This window comes from Pleurodeles waltl, chromosome 2_2 (assembly GCF_031143425.1).
Source record: "Pleurodeles waltl isolate 20211129_DDA chromosome 2_2, aPleWal1.hap1.20221129, whole genome shotgun sequence".
Classification (NCBI taxonomy): Eukaryota; Metazoa; Chordata; class Amphibia; order Caudata; family Salamandridae; genus Pleurodeles; species Pleurodeles waltl.
In genome coordinates this window covers 293,649,734-293,672,483 of record NC_090439.1, presented here as the reverse complement: position 1 = coordinate 293,672,483, position 22,750 = coordinate 293,649,734, and the positions used below count along the sequence as shown (strand labels likewise).

General features: G+C 44.7%; 1 protein-coding gene across 1 annotated transcript in view; it reads left to right on the top strand.

The window, feature by feature from the left end:
* Positions 1-22,750, top strand: part of MYO10 (myosin X) — a 754,439-nt gene that overhangs the window by 569,807 nt on the left and 161,882 nt on the right. The window contains exons 29-30 of the mRNA XM_069219725.1: positions 21,325-21,418; positions 21,976-22,031. Coding sequence (XP_069075826.1) covers positions 21,325-21,418; positions 21,976-22,031 — 150 coding nt within the window. The remainder of the gene's footprint in view (positions 1-21,324; positions 21,419-21,975; positions 22,032-22,750) is intronic.

Below are 22,750 nucleotides of genomic sequence, written 5' to 3'. Positions count from 1 at the left end.
CACAGAAATTTCACCCTCAGCGGCGCGGGGGCGGCCGGGTGCAGTGTTAGAACAAGCGTCGGGTTCGCAATGTAAGTCAATGAGAGATCAAGGGATCTCTTCAGCGCTGCAGGCAGGCAAGGGGGGGCTTCCTCGGGGAAACCTCCACTTGGGCAAGGGAGAGGGACTCCTGGGGGTCACTTCTCCAGTAAAAGTCCGGTCCTTCAGGTCCTGGGGGCTGCGGGTGCAGGGTCTTTTCCAGGCGTCGGGACTTAGGTTTCAGAGAGTCGCGGTCAGGGGAAGCCTCGGGATTCCCTCTGCAGGCGGCGCTGTGGGGGCTCAGGGGGGACAGGTTTTGGTACTCACAGTCGGAGAGTAGTCCGGGGGTCCTCCCTGAGGTGTTGGTTCTCCACCAGCCGAGTCGGGGTCGCCGGGTGCAGTGTTGCAAGTCTCACGCTTCTTGCGGGGAGTTGCAGGGTTCTTTAAAGCTGCTTCTGGAAACAAAGTTGCAGTCTTTTTGGAGCAGGTCAGCTGTCCTCAGGAGTTTCTTGTCTTTTTCGAAGCAGGGCAGTCCTCAGAGGATTCAGAGGTCGCTGGTCCCTTGGAAGGCGTCGCTGGAGCAGAGTTCTTTGGAAGGCAGGAGACAGGCCGGTGAGTTTCTGGAGCCAAGGCAGTTGTCGTCTTCTGGTCTTCCTCTGCAGGGGTTTTCAGCTAGGCAGTCCTTCTTCTTGTAGTTTGCAGGAATCTAATTTTCTAGGGTTCAGGGTAGCCCTTAAATACTAAATTTAAGGGCGTGTTTAGGTCTGGGGGGTTAGTAGCCAATGGCTACTAGCCCTGAGGGTGGGTACACCCTCTTTGTGCCTCCTCCCAAGGGGAGGGGGTCACAATCCTAACCCTATTGGGGGAATCCTCCATCTGCAAGATGGAGGATTTCTAAAAGTTAGAGTCACCTCAGCTCAGGACACCTTAGGGGCTGTCCTGACTGGCCAGTGACTCCTCCTTGTTGCTTTCTTTGTTCCCTCCAGCCTTGCCGCCAAAAGTGGGGGCCGTGGCCGGAGGGGGCGGGCAACTCCACTAAGCTGGAGTGCCCTGCTGGGCTGTGACAAAGGGGTGAGCCTTTGAGGCTCACCGCCAGGTGTCACAGCTCCTGCCTGGGGGAGGTGTTAGCATCTCCACCCAGTGCAGGCTTTGTTACTGGCCTCAGAGTGACAAAGGCACTCTCCCCATGGGGCCAGCAACATGTCTCTGGTGTGGCAGGCTGCTGGAACTAGTCAGCCTACACAGACAGTCGGTTAAGTTTCAGGGGGCACCTCTAAGGTGCCCTCTGGGGTGTATTTTGCAATAAAATGTACACTGGCATCAGTGTGCATTTATTGTGCTGAGAAGTTTGATACCAAACTTCCCAGTTTTCAGTGTAGCCATTATGGTGCTGTGGAGTTCGTGTTTGACAGACTCCCAGACCATATACTCTTATGGCTACCCTGCACTTACAATGTCTAAGGTTTGGTTTAGACACTGTAGGGGTACCATGCTCATGCACTGGTACCCTCACCTATGGTATAGTGCACCCTGCCTTAGGGCTGTAAGGCCTGCTAGAGGGGTGTCTTACCTATACTGCATAGGCAGTGAGAGGCTGGCATGGCACCCTGAGGGGAGTGCCATGTCGACTTACTCGTTTTGTCCTCACTAGCACACACAAGCTGGCAAGCAGTGTGTCTGTGCTGAGTGAGAGGTCTCCAGGGTGGCATAAGACATGCTGCAGCCCTTAGAGACCTTCCTTGGCATCAGGGCCCTTGGTACTAGAAGTACCAGTTACAAGGGACTTATCTGGATGCCAGGGTCTGCCAATTGTGGATACAAAAGTACAGGTTAGGGAAAGAACACTGGTGCTGGGGCCTGGTTAGCAGGCCTCAGCACACTTTCAATTGTAAACATAGCATCAGCAAAGGCAAAAAGTCAGGGGGCAACCATGCCAAGGAGGCATTTCCTTACAAGGACTTATATACGACCAATTCGGGGACTATCCATAGCCTCACCCAATACAGCAGAGGTCGTAGAGTAATTAAGTCAGCCATTCGTTTTAGCCCTAAATCTAGAAATAAGGGGATTCATGGGGTGCTAATTGGGCATGCACATAAAGCCCGTGCGAAGCTATTCTCAATTTTGGTTATTCTGCTACTATCTGACATGCCCCAAATCTCTGTGCCGTAGGCAGCAGCACCCTGCGCCTTGGCCACATAAATCTTTATTGCTGGGGATACAGCTTTGGCAATTGTACTCCTATAAAGGCGCAATATGGATGCTGCCCAATGTTGCAAAAGCCCAGCACTCTTGCTAACCTGTTCCTCCCAGCGAAGTAAATCTGTGAGCCTCACACCCAGATAATTGATGGAGCTAACCTGGTCCAAAATAACACCATCTAACCTTATAGTGCATTTGTTCCGAGGGCCGGAGCGAAGCACCATCAATTTAGTTTTCTTCAGGTTCAGGAACTTATTCTAGTTCAAATTCCAACAAAATAAATTAAATTTGTCCACAAGAATTTGTAAACCCATAGGGGTTTTTGAAATGAGTAGGGAGTCATCCGCAAAAAGGAGAATAGGAATTTTCTGATTGAGTAAGGTAGGAGCATCATTCTGACATGCCCTTAATTCTTGCACCACCTCGTTAATAAATAAAGAGAACAGGAGTGGTGCTAGCTCACAACCCTGTCGGACACCTCTTTTAATGGGGAATTTATTCGTCAATTCACCTTGGTTGCCCCACCTCACTTGCACATATGTGTCTTCGTGCATGCGTTTCAATAGGTGAATTATATTGGCTGGTATCCATATTTGGTATTCCTTTATAAAATCTTTTTTAGCACGGGTGTATATTTTTCCTTCTTGGGATATCTACATTTTTATCTAGACTTGAGCACTAGATGCTTTACCATTATTCTATCACTTTCTTGTACACCTCTCTGCAATCTATGTTTTAGCGTGATATTATTCACTAATGATTGCGCTCTCTTATCGTTGATACTTTTTTGCACAATATCGGTGACATCTTTTGCACAGTATCCGGTTCCTTTGTACACATTTTGGTGGTTTTTGAAGGCTCTTTGATATTACTCTTCTTCTTTTTCTTTTCCATACATTATTTTTTCTCAATACTATCAACGAGCGTTGATTTTTCTTTCTTTTTCAGCCTTGAGAAAGCCCCGGCTTACAATGCCAGAGGGGGCGAAACACGTGTTGGCTGTTTTCTTTCTTTCTTTTTGCGCCATTATATTGGATGTTGCTTTCACCAAAGGAAATGAAGTGACTCTTTTGGAACGTTTGGAAATAATGTTGGAACAAGCAATATAATAAACTTCGAATTTGATAATTTAAAGAACCTTTGAGTGGGACTTTACCTCTTTTAGACATTGTATCCCTATTTTGTATAGCACTTCTGTAGGAAGTTGGCTCTGTATGTGCTATTTCAAAGTAAGGAATAGCATGCACAGAGTCCAAGGGTTCCCCTTAGAGGTAAAATAGTGGTAAAAATAGATAATACTAATGCTCTATTTTGTGGTAGTGTGGTCGAGCAGTAGGCTTATCCAAGGAGTAGTGTTAAGCATTTGTTGTACATACACATAGACAATAAATGAGGTACACACACTCAGAGACAAATCCAGCCAATAGGTTTTGTATAGAAAAATATCTTTTCTTAGTTTATTTTAAGAACCACAGGTTCAAATTTAACATGTAATATCTTGTTTGAAAGGTATTGCAGGTAAGTACATTAGGAACTTTGAATCATTTCAATTGCATGTATACTTTTCAAGTTATTCACAAATAGCTATTTTAAAAGTGGACACTTAGTGCAATTTTCACAGTTCCTGGGGGAGGTAAGTTTTTGTTAGTTTTACCAGGTAAGTAAGACACTTACAGGGTTCAGTTCTTGGTCCAAGGTAGCCCACCGTTGGGGGTTCAGAGCAACCCCAAAGTTACCACACCAGCAGCTCAGGGCCGGTCAGGTGCAGAGTTCAAAGTGGTTCCCAAAACGCCTAGGCTTCAATGGAGAGAAGGGGGTGCCCCGGTTCCAGTCTGCCAGCAGGTAAGTACCCGCGTCTTCGGAGGGCAGACCAGGGGGGTTTTGTAGGGCACCGGGGGGGACACAAGCCCACACAGAAATTTCACCCTCAGCGGCGCGGGGCGGCCGGGTGCAGTGTTAGAACAAGCGTCGGGTTCGCAATGGAAGTCAATGAGAGATCAATGGATCTCTTCAGCGCTGCAGGCAGGCAAGGGGGGGCTTCCTCGGGGAAACCTCCACTTGGGCAAGGGAGAGGGACTCCTGGGGGTCACTTCTGCAGTGAAAGTCCGGTCCTTCAGGTCCTGGGGGCTGCGGGTGCAGGGTCTTTTCCAGGCGTCGGGACTTAGGTTTCAGAGAGTCGCGGTCAGGGGAAGCCCCGGGATTCCCTCTGCAGGCGGCGCTGTGGGGGCTCAGGGGGGACAGGTTTTGGTACTCACAGTCGTAGAGTAGTCCGGGGGTCATCCCTGAGGTGTTGGTTCTCCACCAGCCGAGTCGGGGTCGCCGGGTGCAGTGTTGCAAGTCTCACGCTTCTTGCGGGGAGATTGCAGGGTTCTTTAAAGCTGCTCCTTTGGATAAAGTTGCAGTCTTTTTGGAGCAGGTCCGCTGTCCTCGGGAGTTTCTTGTCGTCGTCGAAGCAGGGCAGTCCTCAGAGGATTCAGAGGTCGCTGGTCCCTTTGGGAGGCGTCGCTGGAGCAGAGTTCTTTGGAAGGCAGGAGACAGGCCGGTGAGTTTCTGGAGCCAAGGCAGTTGTTGTCTTCTGGTCTTCCTCTGCAGGGGTTTTCAGCTAGGCAGTCCTTCTTCTTGTTGTTGCAGGAATCTAATTTTCTAGGGTTCAGGGTAGCCATTAAATACTAAATTTAAGGGCGTGTTTAGGTCTGGGGGGTTAGTAGCCAATGGCTACTAGCCCTGAGGGTGGGTACACCCTCTTTGTGCCTCCTCCCAAGGGGAGGGGGTCACAATCCTAACCCTATTGGGGGAATCCTCCATCTGCAAGATGGAGGATTTCTAAAAGTTAGAGTCACCTCAGCTCAGGACACCTTAGGGGCTGTCCTGACTGGCCAGTGACTCCTCCTTGTTATTCTCATTATTTTCTCCGGCCTTGCCGCCAAAAGTGGGGGCCGGGGCCGGAGGGGGCGGGCAACTCCACTAGCTGGAGTGTCCTGCGGTGCTGTGACAAAGGGGTGAGCCTTTGAGGCTCACCGCCAGGTGTTACAGCTCCTGCCTGGGGGAGGTGTTAGCATCTCCACCCAGTGCAGGCTTTGTTACTGGCCTCAGAGTGACAAAGGCACTCTCCCCATGGGGCCAGCAACATGTCTCTAGTGTGGCAGGCTGCTGGAACTAGTCAGCCTACACAGACAGTCGGTTAAGTTTCAGGGGGCACCTCTAAGGTGCCCTCTGGGGTGTATTTTGCACTGGAGTTCCGATCTTTCAGGTCCTGGGGGCTGCGGGTGCAGAGTGTTTACCAGGCGTCGGGATCTGGGAGACAGGCAGTCGCGGTCAGGGGGAGCCTCGGGATTCCCTCTGCAGGCGTCGCTGTGGGGTTCAGGGGGGGGCAACTCTGGCTACTCACGGTCTCGCAGTCGCCAGTGAGTCCTCCCTGAAGTGTTGTTTCTCCACAAGTCGAGCCGGGGGCTTCGGGTGCAGAGTAGCAAGTCTCACGCTTCCGGCGGGAAAAGCAGTTGTTTTAAAGTTGCTCCTTTGAAACAAAGTTGCAGTCTTGGGTGAACAGAGCCGCTGTCCTCTGGAGTTTCTTGGTCCTTCTAGAGCAGGGCAGTCCTCTGAGGATTCAGAAGTTGCTGGTCCCTGGGGAGAGCGTAGCAGGAGCAGTGTCTTTAGAAGGGGGGAGACAGGCCGGTAGAGCTGGGGCCAAAGCAGTTGGTGTCTCCGTCTTCTCTGCAGGGTTTTTCAGCTTAGCAGTCCTCTTCTTCTTAGGTTGCAGGAATCTGAGTTCCTAGGTTCAGGGGAGCCCCTAAATACAGAATTTAGGGGTGTGTGTAGGTCTGGGAGGGCAGTAGCCAATGGCTACTAGCCCTGAGGGTGGCTACACCCTCTTTGTGCCTCCTCCCAAGGGGAGGGGGTCACATTCCTATCCCTATTGGGGGAATCCTCCATCTGCAAGATGGAGGATTTCTAAAAGTCAGAGTCACCTCAGCTCAGGTTGCCTTAGGGGCTGTCCTGACTGGCCAGTGACTCCTCCTTGTTTTTCTCATTATCTCCTCCAGCTTTGCTGCCAAAAGTGGGGCCGTGGCCGGAGGGGGCGGGCAACTCCACTAGCTGGAGTGCCCTGTGGTGCTGTAACAAAGGGGGTGAGCCTTTGAGGCTCACCGCCAGGTGTTACAGTTCCTGCAAGGGGGAGATGATATGCATCTCCACCCAGTACAGGCTTTGTTACTAGCCACAGAGTGACAAAGGCACTCTCCCCATGTGGCCAGCAACATGTCTCGAGTGTGGCAGGCTGCTAAATCAGCCTACACAGGTAGTTGGTTAAGGTTTCAGGGGGCACCTCTAAGGTGCCCTCTGGGGTGTATGTTACAATAAAATGTACACTGGCATCAATGTGCATTTATTGTGCTGAGAAGTTTGATACCAAACTTCCTAGTTTTCAGTGTAGCCATTATGGTGCTGTGGAGTTCGTGTTTGACAGATTCCCAGACCATATACTCTTATGGCTACCCTGCACTTACAATGTCTAAGGTTTTGCTTAGACACTGTAGGGGCACAGTGCTCATGCACTGGTGCCCTCATCTATGGTATAGTGCACCCTGCCTTAGGGCTGTAAGGCCTGCTAGAAGGGTGACTTATCTATACTGCATAGGCAGTGTGAGGTTGGCATGGCACCCTGAGGGGAGTGCCATGTCGACTTACTCGTTTTGTCCTCACCAGCACACACAAGCTGGCAAGCAGTGTGTCTGTGCTGAGTGAGGGGTCCCCAGGGTGGCATAAGATATGCTGCAGCCCTTAGAGACCTTCCCTGGCATCAGGGCCCTTGGTACAAAAGTACAGGTTAGGTAAAGAACACTGGTGCTGGGGCCTGGTTAGCAGGCCTCCGCACACTTTCAAATCAAAACTTAGCATCAGCAAAGGCAAAAAGTCAGGGGGTAACCATGCCAAGGAGGCATTTCCTTACACATGGGATCACAAGAACTTCACCCTATAGTACCACAAATTTGAAGGAGTAACTAGATCACCTTGTTGTGGTGTAGACATTTTGGACCTAGAAATTTCAAACATGAGACTAAATCTTGACCATGCTGAAGCTATCACTGAATGCCATTTTTAAAATAAAAGCTTCTTTTCTTTGTATTCTCTAGCTTGCCATCCCAAATCCTGTCAGTGGATTACTTCACAGTCATAACTATTAAAGAGTTACCCAACTCCGTAGATTTATTTGATAAGAGTAATATTAATGCAGTTGCTTGTGCTTCATGCACACGCTGTTGCCCGGCACACAGCTGATACCGTTCTTTTATCTTCTTTGGCTGTTTATTTCTTTAATCTGGATCGGTATGGTTAACCCAGCCATCATAATTCATGCACTCATCTCGCTTTTCAGCATGCACTCATTCTGTGCGTAAGAAACTGTTTTGCTGAGGGTCATTAGCAAGGGGTAGATTGAATTAGATTGTGCATTCCAACACGTAGCGTCACTTTTATTTTCCAAAACACCACAGCATGCGATGATCACTCAACGTTTGTAGTAAATACTGACATGCCGGAAAAGCCTACTCAGTGATATGTTATATTTTTCTGACTGCTTGCACTATAACCTCTGTTTTGTGTCTGACACACTGCAGTTTTCTTGGGGACAGCATTGGATTACCCTCGTAGCTAATGTATTTAATGCTTGATCTGTTAGTATTGTCAGTACTAGCCTGATTTAGAGGTTACCAGGAACCACAATAAATTCACACATTTCACACATAATTTTTTTGTGCTTTACTTATTTAGTGTTGGGCATTAATGGAATATCACCAATTTGTAGAGACAGTGCTACATCTAGAAGAAATCCACTGGCAAAATTTCTTCCACCATTGTGATAGAATGGTGAAAGACCTTGTCCTGACAGGCGTCACGCTGGATTTCGGGCTTTTCTCACAAATCAGAGCATTTTCTGTTACCATCCAAGAAATATGTGGCCCAATAAGGCTTAGAAAGTCTACTTGAAATTTGGTGACCTGTACATACCCAGTGAAAGGAACCAAGCTTCTGTAGTTGACATCCATATGAGTAAGTCTTATGTTTTTTCCCACTTTTCTCAGATTTATTTTCATAGTGCTTCTAAGTGGATTTAAAGGTTAATACATTGCCTACCTCATAAGCAGGGATCTAAAATTACCGAGGTGAAAGCAAAAACAGTATTTTGCTCTGGTTGACACCAAGCACTAGCTCGATGTTTGTGTGATGTGATGGTGTTCCTGTGTGCCGTTGCCTTCTATGGAGTTCCTATCATTAGTCAAGAGTGTAACCCAAGGATGGACTGGGCTGCTGCTTGGACTTGGTTATGGAGAAGAAGTGGGGCAAAATAGAACCTATACGTTACATTAACTGCCAATACTGGTTGTAATTTTGAACTACTGAAATATCACTGCGTCTCGACTACAAAATATTTTGAAGGTAAACATAACATGTAAGTGTAGATTTACTATTCTTCACTTCTGTGAATCTTGAAGATGTATATATCCTCGTGTACATATATGTGAAGTTAAATATAGTAAATCTATTCTTACCTACATATAATTACATTCAAAATAATTTTGTCAGTCAGTATTCTAACTAAGATATTTAAAACTTGATATTAAAGTAGGGTACTGGTATTATCATTGATAGAAATAGCTGGAAAATGCACAAGTATTCAAACACAAGGAAATAACCATTGAGTGCCTTAATATTGATGATTTTTAATTTTGCGAGCAGACAGTTTGTCTAAAAGTGAACTTTGGGATTATTTTGTACACTTTTAAATACATTGCTCAGAACTCCCAATAACCTCTCTTGTTTGACCAGTTATCCACAGCTCATCTTATTAGCGTCATGTATGTCTAAAGAATGATTACTCTTGATCACCCAAAATTTAAGATCAAGGCCATATGTCAGGCATTAATCACTTTACTCAATGATAACACCTTCATGCTTCAATTGCACCCTTCATCTATGTATTTTTTAATTTCAAGTGTTTGAATTTTGGCAAATCTAATGGCTTGTGCTGCATCAGATCACTAGTACCACTTTTACAGATAGTACTTGTGAGCGATAAGGTCTGCATCATGAATAAAGATTGTGTTATATGCAGAAACGAGGGAAAAGGTAATATCTCCTGTCCACTCATATCGATAGTTGAGCTATCAGTCTTGTATGTCGAGGGCAGGTAAGGTCAAGCAAGCATATTTATTGAGTTCCTATATGGAGATACTCTGACCTTGTTGTATCCATTTCACTGTCAGCAGCCTGTATAAATAGCAGTTTTTGAAAGCTTTTTTCTGAGGTTAGGTGCTTTTGCTGTGTTCCAAATTCGATTTCAGACAGTTCATGTTTTACTTGCTGTTTCTCATTATAAATCTTAAATTCAACTTTGAATGAATAACATGTCACATTTTTAAAACTGTACATCTTTAAAACTAAACTACATGTTCGATGGCATCTGTCGCTGTAGATACGCATGTTCTGCAATAGCTCGCCATCTGGTGTTGGGCCGGAGTGTTACAAGTTGTTTTTCTTCGAAGAAGTCTTTCGAGTCACGGGACCGAGTGACTCCTCCTTTTGTCTCCATTGCGCATGGGCGTCGACTCCATCTTCGATTGTTTTTTTTCCGCCATCGGGTTCGGACGTGTTCCTGTCGCTCCGAGTTTCGGAACAGAAAAAATAGTTAATTTCGGAAGATTTTCGTCGGTATTGTTGCGTTCGGGATCGGCGTACTTAGATTCAACACCGCATCGAAGATCGAAGAGCTCCGGTGCCCTTCGGGGTAGTTTTTCGATCCTCCGTCGGGGCCTGGTCGGCCCGACCGCGTGCTGAGGAACGCCGATGGAACGGACCCCGTTCCGTTTCTGCCCCAAATGCCACAATAAATACCCCTACACAGACCAACACTTGGTCTGCAACCTGTGCCTGTCACCTGAGCACAGCGAAGACACCTGCGAGGCCTGTCGTGCGTTCCGGTCCCGAAAAACACTCCGAGACCGTCGAGCCAGAAGACTTCAAATGGCGTCCGCACCGACAGCCCGACGGGAGTTCGAGGAACAGGAAGAGGAAGGTACCTTCTCGATCCAAGACTCAGACTCCGAAGGATTCGACGATACACAAACCGTGAGTAAGACGTCGAAAACCACACAAAGAAACATTTACAAGGCCCAGGGGACGCCACTGCCACCAGGCCATGGCTCAACCCATAAAATCGGTGACCGACCGTCGGCACCGAAAAAGGCCCAAACAGTGCCGAGATCGTCCGACTCCGGTCGAGACACCGGCACGCAGCCTTCTCGGGACCGAGAAAGTGCTGGAGACAAGCCTCGACACCGAGATGCCGGTGTGGACACGGCTCGACGCCGAGACAGCGGCACCGAAACAGATCGACGCCGAGAGGTTTCGGCCCCGAAAAGGAAAAAAGTCACCTCGGAGCCGAAAAAACACGCAGACAAAGTTTCGATGCCGAAACAAACTGCAAGCGACCCAGCTTCAGGCTCTTATACAGAAGAGCACTCGCTAACCTCCCAAATGCAGAAGCATAGGTTTGAGGAAGAGCTACAAGCAACTGATGCGGACCATACGCAAAAGCGTATCTTCATTCAGCAGGGGACAGGAAAAATAAGCACCCTTCCCCCCATTAGGAGAAAGAGAAGGTTGGAGTTCCAGACGGAACAAGCACCACAACCAAAAGTGGTGAAAAGAGTTACACCACCACCCTCTCCTCCGCCCGTGATTAACGTTTCACCAGCACAAACGCCATCACACTCCCCAGCTCACACCACCATGAGCCAGGGTGACCAAGACCAGGACGCATGGGACCTATACGACGCCCCAGTGTCAGATAACAGCCCAGAGGCATACCCTACAAAACCATCTCCACCAGAAGACAGCACCGCGTACTCTCAGGTGGTGGCTAGAGCAGCACAATTTCACAACGTAAGCCTCCACTCAGAACAGGTCGAGGATGATTTCTTGTTCAACACACTCTCCTCCACCCACAGCTCCTACCAAAGCCTGCCTATGCTCCCTGGTATGCTCCGGCACGCAAAAGACATATTTAAGGACCCGGTCAAAAGTAGGGCAATCACACCAAGGGTGGAAAAAAAGTATAAGCCGCCTCCTACGGACCCGGCTTTCATCACAACACAGCTGCCACCAGACTCTGTTGTTGTAGGAGCAGCTAGGAAAAGGGCCAACTCTCACACATCTGGAGATGCACCACCCCCAGATAAAGAAAGCCGCAAGTTTGATGCAGCTGGTAAGAGAGTCGCAGCACAAGCTGCAAACCAGTGGCGCATCGCGAACTCCCAGGCACTACTTGCGCGCTATGACAGAGCCCACTGGGACGAGATGCAACATCTCATTGAACATCTGCCCAAAGACTTCCAAAATAGGGCAAAACAAGTGGTTGAGGAGGGACAGGCCATCTCCAACAACCAGATCCGCTCCTCCATGGACTCTGCAGATACAGCTGCACGGACAATTAATACATCTGTAACTATCAGAAGGCATGCATGGCTCCGAACGTCTGGATTTAAACCAGAGATTCAACAAGCAGTTCTCAATATGCCTTTTAATGAAAAAGAACTGTTCGGTCCAGAAGTGGACACAGCGATTGAGAAACTCAAAAAAGATACGGACACTGCCAAAGCCATGGGCGCACTCTACTCCCCGCAGAGCAGAGGGAATTACAGCTCATTCCGTAAAACGCCCTTTCGAGGGGGGTTTCGGGGTCAAAGCACACAAGCCAGCACCTCACAAGCCACACCGTCCAGTTACCAAGGACAGTATAGAGGAGGTTTTCGGGGACAATATAGAGGAGGGCAATTCCCTAGAAATAGAGGAAGATTCCAAAGCCCCAAAACCCCTACTACTAAACAGTGACTCACATGTCACTCACCCCCTCCACACAACACCAGTGGGGGGACGAATAGGTCATTATTACAGAGCATGGGAGAAAATCACTACAGACACTTGGGTTCTAGCAATTATCCAACATGGTTACTGCATAGAATTTCTACAGTTCCCTCCAAACATACCACCAAAAGCACAAAATTTAACAACACACCATTCCAATCTCCTAGAGATAGAAGTGCAGGCACTATTGCAAAAGAATGCAATCGAATTAGTGCCAAACACACAAATAAACACAGGAGTTTACTCACTGTACTTTCTGATACCAAAGAAGGACAAAACACTGAGACCAATCCTAGACCTCAGAGTAGTCAACACTTTCATCAAATCAGACCACTTCCACATGGTCACACTACAAGAAGTATTGCCATTGCTAAAGCTGCACGACTACATGGCAACTTTAGACCTCAAGGATGCTTATTTCCATATACCAATACACCCATCGCACAGGAAATACCTAAGGTTTGTATTCAAAGGAATACATTACCAATTCAAGGTACTGCCTTTCGTATTAACAACCGCACCAAGAGTCTTTACCAAATGTCTAGCGGTAGTCGCTGCACACATCAGAAGGCAGCAAATACATGTGTTCCCATATCTAGACGACTGGCTAATCAAGGCCCATTCGTTAATAGAGTGCTCAAATCACACAAATCATATCATACAAACCCTCTTCAAACTAGGGTTCACCGTCAATTTCACAAAATCCAAAATTCTGCCACGCAAGGTACAACAATACCTGGGAGCCATAATAGACACATCAAAAGGAGTAGCCACTCCAAGTCCACAAAGAATTCAAAATTTCAACACCATCATACAACGCATGTATCCAACACAAAAGATACAAGCAAAGATGGTATTACAACTCCTAGGCATGATGTCATCATGCATAGCCATTGTCCCAAACGCAAGACTGCACATGAGGCCCTTACAACAATGCCTAGCATCACAGTGGTCTCAAGCACAGGGTCACCTTCTAGATCTGGTGTTAATAGACCGCCAAACTTACCTCTCGCTTCTGTGGTGGAACAACATAAATTTAAACAAGGGGCGGCCTTTCCAAGACCCAGTGCCACAATACGTAATAACAACAGATGCTTCCATGACAGGGTGGGGAGCACACCTCGATCAACACAGCATACAAGGACAATGGAACGTACATCAAACAAAACTGCATATCAATCACCTAGAACTTCTTGCAGTTTTTCAAGCACTAAAAGCTTTCCAACCAATAATAGTTCACAAATACATTCTCGTCAAAACAGACAACATGACAACAATGTATTATCTAAACAAGCAGGGAGGGACGCACTCCACGCAGTTAAGCCTGTTAGCACAAAAAATTTGGCATTGGGCAATTCACAACCAAATTCGCCTAATTGCACAGTTTATACCAGGGATACAAAATCAACTCGCAGACAATCTCTCTCGAGATCACCAACAGGTCCACGAATGGGAAATTCACCCCCAAATACTGAACACTTATTTCAAACTCTGGGGAACACCTCAGATAGACTTGTTTGCGACAAGGGAGAACGCAAAATGCCAAAACTTCGCATCCAGATACCCACACAAACAATCCCAAGGCAATGCCCTATGGATGAACTGGTCAGGGATATTTGCTTACGCTTTTCCTCCTCTCCCTCTCCTTCCTTACCTGGTAAACAAACTCAGTCAAAGCAAACTCAAACTCATATTGATAGCACCAACTTGGGCAAGGCAACCCTGGTACACAACGCTGCTAGACCTATCAGTGGTACCCTGCATCAAATTGCCCAACAGGCCAGATCTGTTAACACAGCACAACCAAAAGATCAGACACCCAGATCCAGCATCGCTGAATCTAGCAATCTGGCTCCTGAAATCCTAGAATTCGGGCACTTACAACTTACCCAAGAATGTATGGAAGTCATAAAACAAGCAAGAAGGCCATCCACCAGGCACTGCTATGCAAGTAAATGGAAGAGGTTTGTTTGCTACTGCCATATTAATCAAATACAACCATTACACACAACTCCAGAACATGTAGTGGGTTACTTGCTTCACTTACAAAAATCTAACCTAGCTTTCTCTTCCATTAAGATTCACCTTGCAGCAATATCTGCATACCTGCAGACTACCTATTCAACTTCCCTATATAAAATACCAGTCATTAAAGCATTCATGGAGGGCCTTAGGAGAATTATACCACCAAGAACACTACCTGTTCCTTCATGGAACCTAAATGTTGTCCTAACTAGACTTATGGGTCCACCTTTTGAACCCATGCACTCCTGCGACATACAGTTCCTAACCTGGAAGGTGGCATTTCTCATCGCCATTACTTCCCTGAGAAGAGTAAGCGAGATTCAGGCGTTTACTATACAGGAACCTTTTATACAACTACACAAAAATAAAGTCGTCCTAAGGACCAATCCTAAATTTTTGCCAAAAGTTATTTCACCGTTCCATCTAAATCAAACAGTGGAACTTCCGGTGTTCTTTCCACAGCCAGATACCGTAGCTGAAAGGGCACTACATACATTAGATGTCAAAAGAGCATTAATGTATTACATTGACAGAACAAAGAACATCAGAAAGACTAAACAACTCTTTATTGCATTTCAAAAACCTCATGCAGGAAACCCAATTTCAAAACAAGGTATAGCCAGATGGATAGTTATATGCATCCAAATCTGCTACCTTAAAGCTAAACGACAGCTGCCCATTACACCAAGGGCACACTCAACCAGAAAGAAAGGTGCTACCATGGCCTTTCTAGGAAACATCCCAATGCAAGAAATATGTAAGGCAGCCACATGGTCTACGCCTCACACATTCACCAAGCACTACTGTGTAGACGTGTTATCCGCACAACAAGCCACAGTAGGTCAAGCTGTATTAAGGACATTATTTCAGACTACTTCCACTCCTACAGGCTGATCCACCGCTTTTGGGGAAATAACTGCTTACTAGTCTATTGCAGAACATGCGTATCTACAGCGACAGATGCCATCGAACTGAAAATGTCACTTACCCAGTGTACATCTGTTCGTGGCATCAGTCGCAGTAGATTCGCATGTGCCCACCCGCCTCCCCGGGAGCCTGTAGCAGTTTGGAAGTTACCTTCAATTATTTATATATGTATCATCTCAACCTTAAATAAGTGCATACTTAGTCACTCCATTGCATGGGCACTATTACTACAATTCAACTCCTACCTCACCCTCTGCGGGGAAAAACAATCGAAGATGGAGTCGACGCCCATGCGCAATGGAGACAAAAGGAGGAGTCACTCGGTCCCGTGACTCGAAAGACTTCTTCGAAGAAAAACAACTTGTAACACTCCGGCCCAACACCAGATGGCGAGCTATTGCAGAACATGCAAATCTACTGCGACTGATGCCACGAACAGATGTACACTGGGTAAGTGACATTTTCATTATGCTTGAACGATTTAAACTACTGTGCATTTTTTAAGTTTAGCATTGTTCAGAATTAAGGGGCAGATGTTCAAAGCTTTTTTTTTAATATTGCAAAGTTTACAACTGCAAAAATGCTTTTCTTATGTGCTCACCAAGGGCCAGATCTATCAAGCGATTTTGCATTCGCAAACGGTGCGAATTGCAAAATTCGGCCGTTTGCAAATGCAAAAATGCCTTTCAGAATGTATGAAAGGCATTCACAGTGCAATTTTAAGGAATCGCTAAAATAGCGATTCCTTAAAATTGCGACCCCATTTAGAGAATCGCAAATTGCAATTCTCTAAATCGGAAATCGCAAATAAGCAATCCTTATTTGCGATTTCTTAAGCACATGTATCAAGCATTTCATAAATGCGAATTGGGCATTTAGGAAATGCAATTACTACCAACAAAAGTTTGGTGGTAACCATGTGCAAATTTTAAAAATGCATTTTAAATGCATTTTTAAAATTGACATGTAGCGCACACATGCCCCTAAGGCATGTGTGTGCTTCACATTTCTGTAAAAATATTTTTGGGGTGCAGCAGAGGGGGCCTTTGGCCCCCAGCACCCTGGGATTTGCATTTCCTAAATTGAGAATTCCTAACAGGAATTCGCAATTTAGGAAATGCAAAACCATTTGCAGCAGGCCCTTAGGTGCAAATGGAGTTGGATTCTCTATTTGCGATTCGGTAATAGCATTTGCGAATTTTAAGAAATCGCTATTACCGAATCGCAAAAATCGTACATACCATTTTGCATTTCTTAAATAGCGATTTCTTAAAATTCGCTATTTAAGAAATGCAATTTGGTTTTTTGATACATCTGGCCCTATACGTCTAAAGAATCGCAATTTGGATTCGCAATTTGGAGTGTGGAAGGGGAATGTTTAGGGCGTCCCTTCCACATACCGAATCGTATTGTTATATATTGACGTTTTGTAGCCAAATTCCAGTTGTAAAACATTAATATTTTACCGCCAATTCAAAATTGCTGGTAAATCATTTGGAAAAATATTTTTTAAGAGCATTCGGTAGTACCTCGGACCACTACCTACTCTTAAAAAAAATAAAAGTTAAACCTTTCATTTTTTCTTTTTGAAACTCATACCGTATTCCTTTAAGGAAAGCAGATTGTATTAAAACAATTGCTTCATTTGAAAGCAGTCACAGACATGGTGGGCTGGTGATCCTAGTATTTCTAATGGGTCGCAAACTGTGGGCTGCCTAATTAATATTCATAAGATAGGTCAATTTGTGACCTCCTAGGAATGAGTAATGTAAAAATAAAAGTTTCATACATTAGGAACATCGATTTCCTAATTGCCATTTAGCGAAAATTGCAATTTGGAAATTGTCATGCCTAATGTTAGTACATTTAGCCCTAAAACTGTACATGTCTGAACATGTTGCAAACTGTGCATGACTATCATTGGGTATGTTTGCACAGTTCAAAGTCTTAAAAAGACCCTATGTGCTGGCTATCTGGTGGACAGGGAGTTGTGAACAATCAGCAAAAGGGTTTTGCTTTGCTCAAGAGATCTGCCCCCATTGCTTTTATCACTTGATTTTAGATTGTCAGGGCAAGTGTTGCTGGAACAGTGATTCATAGTCTGTCTAGAAATAATGGTCCAAATTCAGCAGGTCTCTCATGCGTTCTGTCATACTGTTTTGCAAAGAGCAAGGAGGACTTTTCTATACACTTATGTATTTGCAGTAACATTCAAATGGGCTCCAAGTTGTCCAACGCCTGATCAGTGGCCTTTCTGCTGTAATTGAAGTGCTGCATGGTGGTTTTGCTTTGCCCTGTGTATGATTGTATTAGATCACTGGGCCATAAGTTGTTTTTGTGTAGTTCGAATGTTTATGGTTAGTGGATCTTGTCTGGTGATAGTTGAGTTGGTAGTACATTAGAGGCCAACTGTGGCAAAAAATGGGGAAAAAAATGTGTATGATTGTCTCGATAGTGAGGAGAATGTGAGGTCTGCAGTGTGTGTGTATGTTTACATAAAATGGACCAATCAGCAGAGTCTTGTTCCAGAGTGCTGACCGACAGCAGACTCTCTCCATTCTTGCCTCTGCCCTTGGACGCCTCTTTTGGTATGGTGAAATGTTACTTCTTTACATCCGAATTTCGTGACTTTTGTAAAGGAAACGTTTCTTATTTAATGTACAAGGTCAGAAAAAGAGGGAGGTGGAGAAAGAGAAAGATTACACTTTAACCTTGGAAACTATTAAAGTATATTTAAAATTTTCTTTGACAAGTTGCTATTTGGATTAAGTTTGGATTTCACATTAAGAGCAATTGGTTATATTGAGTTTAACTACCACAGAAATAAGTTGAAGAGTAGAGTGAGTTAAGTACACAAAATTTTACATGAGGTTTATATTTGGCAAACAGTAAAGGAATAGGAAAATAAAAATTGCAGATAAAGATGACTGGGCAGTTCTTTTAAAGAGATTAATATGTTTGTGAAGCTTTTTCCACAGTGTTCTCAATTTTGCCATGTAAGAGATATTAGTCACAAGGTGCGAAAGACTATTCAATGTCTTCACTCCCACTTGACGGTTTTTTAAAGCGAAACTGTAAAAATAAGCACTAAGGGCCAGATGTTGCAAAGGTTTTTACCCATTCTGTGTCTAAGGGAAAAAGTGTTCGTACATATGGCCCTAAATGAGCTAGAACTTCGCCTGCCCAAGCTAATGAGATTAGAATGTGAACCCCTCCCACAGTTCATCACCTTTTATGCATTTTTACCATCCCACAAGCAGTAATGAAAAAGAAAGACATGACAGAAACTGAAATTCAGATAGTGGGAGTGTTGCTCGCTGCCGGCTTTCTCAGGAGAAGGAATCGAGAGGACCTTGAAAAAACAGAAATTATATACATTTGTCAGGTGCTGAGCTAGTCTTTTAGGTATGCAAAGTTACAAGTGTCAGTACAGAAATTAGACTAAGCGTGCCAGAAGTGCAGGTACAGCACAGATCTAAGGATAACATGGACATCAAAAATGGCTTCAGATAAATAATATGTTAATAAACAGCAATGTAAAGCAGCATAAACCACTAAAAAAAGAGTTCATGTAGAGCTGAATTGATTTTCCCAGGTTCAAATATTGGGTTAGTTAAGTTTCATACATTCTGTGTAGGTAGACAAATACAGGTTCATCTAGAGCAAAAGTGGCTAAAATGGCAGGTGAATTGAAGAAGCAAGATAGATGATGATGATAATGAAAGGAATAGTGAATTAACAGGGAGACAAACCAAATGGATAAGTCGGTAGGCAGATGAAGAGTTACATGCACAGAGCAAGATAGGCAGAATACCTTTGTGTTGGGATACTCTTTTTGCTGATGTTCACAGGAATCACTTGCCTTGAAATTGGACCACAGAGAAAGTTGGATTTGAACCACTTGACAGTGGTTCCAGTAAAAAAAAATGTGCACAAACGTTTGCAAACTTTAAGAATATGAGGCTATATATGATGCTTCCAGAATGCTCTCTGATTAGATGCAAATATTTGCAGAAATCTGAAAGCAAGATTGATAATTTTCTTTCAGAATAAAATGCAACTGGGGAAAAAAACACTGTGAAGGTTTAGATACAATTTCTTAGAAGCATAATTTGGTAAAATGTGTTGACATATGCTAGTGTTTCCAAAAAATATTTATAATGGAAAATCACTAACCACTTTTGACAAGATTATGGGAAGCATGAAAATAAACCAGCATTGGCAAAGCCAATAGGTCTGACATTGGTGGTCAGTCTTTTGGTTTTGCTAATGCGTGTCTTGTTTTGAAATGGCTTTTGTAAAACTTTATTGTTGTGGGAGCTGCTAGGCCCTCACCATTGTAACAAACCTTAGCAAAAAGCAAAATAATTTTTTTTGTCTCAGAAAGCACATATTGCCAGAGTAGTTCCTGGCACTACTTTGTGTGCCGATATTCCCCTTGTGAGAGAGCAGCATGCTATGTAACTCACAATGAAGCCCTCCTATAGATGGATAGAGAAAAATATAGAATTTTAATTAAAACAAGAGGTCTTGGTTAGCACCAGACCTAATTAGGGGCATAGGGCCAGATGTAGGAAGGTTCCCTTTTGCGAGGTGCAAATTGCAAGTCCCTGCGACTTGCAATTTGCACCTCGCAAAAGCGAATGCAGAAAGGTGTCTCAGACACCTTCTGCGACTCGCTATGGGGTCGCAAAGACCCACCTCATAAATATTTATGAGGTCGGTCGCAGTTTGCGGCCCCATACCGACTATGGGCACTCGCAAACATGGAGGCCTGCTGTAGTCAGCAGACCTCCGTGTTCGTGACTGCTTTAAATAAAGCAGTTTCTTTTTTTTTAAGTGTAGCCCGTTTTCCTTAAAGGAAAACGAGCTGCACTTAAAAAAAAAAACGAAACCTTTAGTTTCGGTATTTTTTCAGGGCAGGGAGTGGTCCCTTGGACCACTCCCTGCCCTGAAAAAATGTTTTTGGGTCCAGTCACAAACTGGAAGGGGTCCCATGGGGACCCCTTCCAATTTGCGAGTGGGTTACCATCCACTTGAAGTGGATGGTAACTGCAACACCATTTGCGACCGCATATGCGGTCGCAAATGGTATTGCATACCACTAGGAATCGCAAATAGGAAGGGAACACCCCTTCCTATTTGCGATTCTGAAATGCATTTTGCGAGTCGGTCCGACTCGCAGAATGCATTTCTGCATAGGAAAATGCGATTTGCAACTCGCAAACGGCAGTTTTTGCCGTTTGCGAGTTGCAAATCCTTTCCTACATCTGGCCCATAATTCTTAAAGAAAGTCGCAAAAACTAACCCATGGTATATGTCTTTGCATTACTGTACATTTATTTATTTCATGAATTAACAAGAATTGACCGAAGTAGACCAAGAAATCATATTCCTGGAGAATTTCTGAACTGTATTTTAGCACAAGCAAATATGCAAGTTTAGATGTGCCCATGTGAACATCTGTTGAGGGTTTACAAGCTCACATTCCCTCCAACCACTTTTTTCCCAAATGTGGAAGACGTTTTACTTCTGCCCTTGTCAGGAGTAAATATCCAGTTGTTCTCAGTGTGACAAAAGATCAGAGAAATTATGATGAAAACCCTTCAAACATGCAATTTAGTAGGTTTGCACAGACTCAAAAGAGCATTGCACCCGGAACTATTGCCTACTGATTCCTCCACCCTCACTATGTAGATCCGCGGACCAGTGGAAAAATACAGTTGTTTACTGATTCTTCCACCCTCACTATGTAGATATGTGGACCGGTGGAAACATAAGGAAATCATCAGTATTCAAGCAATACTACAGTACTAGCGCAGACATATCAAAGAGACTATTATCAGTGCTCTTATATAATGAGATTGCTACCTTAATTTGGCGCTGCAACACATGACTCTAAAGGTACATGTAGATTTATTTACAGACGAAGTAGCTTTATGAGTCAACCCGTCCCAGTAGATATTTAATACATTCCACGCCCCTGGGAAGCCGAAGCTGTGGAAATTGCAAAATGTGATGTAATGATTTTCTGTTCTTGCCTTTGCCTTTATGATCGCGGAGTCTGGGGGAGGAGTGGGGCAGCAAGCACAGTGCAAGGGTACCAAAGAGAAAGCACGAGGTACCAGCTAATACAGCTACCTGGTATCCCTGACCTAGGCAGTTGTATTACTGTTTACTGCATGCCTTTTGTAGTTTCAGCGTGTAATAACCTTGGCTCCTTTCCTCCTACAGCCAGTGGTTCAGTGTGATGAGCCATGTGCACTCCTCAACGGAGCAGGAGATACGAGAGATGCATGACGAGCAAGCCAACCCACAGAATGCAGTGGTAAGCAGGATTCACGCATATGTATACAACAATTTCATAGGAAGTGTCTGTTTTACCCTACATACATTACACTAACGATGTGTACCACTGAAAATACCTGCCAACCAGTAATATTGCCAGTCAGTAGTGCCTGTGTGTCATTTTTTTTTTTTACAGCTGAGCACATCACTTTAACAGTTCTCACATAGCAACTTAGTACAGGCTTGTTATTGGCGAGTTATTGCCTGCCTCTTGCTTGCTGAAATCCGTTGTTGATCTACATACCGTGCTGCACTTCCATGCATGTCCACGAAAGGAACTTGCTCTGCTGGTGGAATATATTTTAACTAACAAAATGTTTTAAAGAGACCGGAAAGGACGAGCCATATTCCTCACCCAGGATTTAAAGTCTCTTCTGTTGCTGTGAAAATCACTCTTGCAGTGTTTCGTTTGCTGCCCAGCACCTTCTTTCCCCTAACCATGTTCATAATTTACCTCCCTGAATCAGAACTGATGTACATGACATAAGCAAGTCAGTGATCGCATTTATAATAGCACTTGTGTTTTTTCCTCTGTAGGGAACCCTGGATGTTGGGATGATTGATTCCGTATGTGCCTCTGACAACGCAGATCGGTGAGTGCAGATCTACCTTGCTTTACAGGGGGAAAATGAACTTTCCACAATTTTTGAATGCTTTTAAAATGGTTGCCTAGACAGACAGATGGGCTAAGAGCATATTTGGTACTGCCTAGGTGAACACAAAACACCTTTTCTGTTTCTTAGGTATTTAGTGCAGTGAGGCAGTCCTGCACGTAGTTTTGCCCTTTTCCTTTGAGACTCACTTTCACCTCAAAGAATACACATCATCTGCACCCTCAAGTTGCTTATCCTAGATACCTTTACAGCATCTAAGAGCCAGATGTACAACACCACTTTTTGGTCACAAACACTGTGATCTGCAAAATTTGAGGATGCTGAACCACAATTTGGATGGGTTCCTTCCAAATTGCAATTCTGTATCAGATATTTCCATGGTTTACGATAGTTCCAACTCTTCAAAGAAGTAGGTAACTTTTTCTTTAAAGGGAAGGAGCCCACTTGGTACCTCTTCCCAACTTTGTTGGGGAGTAGCAATGGTCCTTAGGACCACTGGTAACTCACAAACTTTTAAAAAAAAGTCAACTTCCTTTTTAAATGCAGCCTGTTTCATTAAAGGAAAACAGGCAGCAAAAAAGTTTACTTTATTTAAAGGCATCTGTAGGAAGTTGGCTCTGTATGCACTATTTCAAAGTGAGGAATAGTATGCACAGAGTCCAAGGGTTCCCCTTAGAGGTAAGATAGTGGCTCAAAGA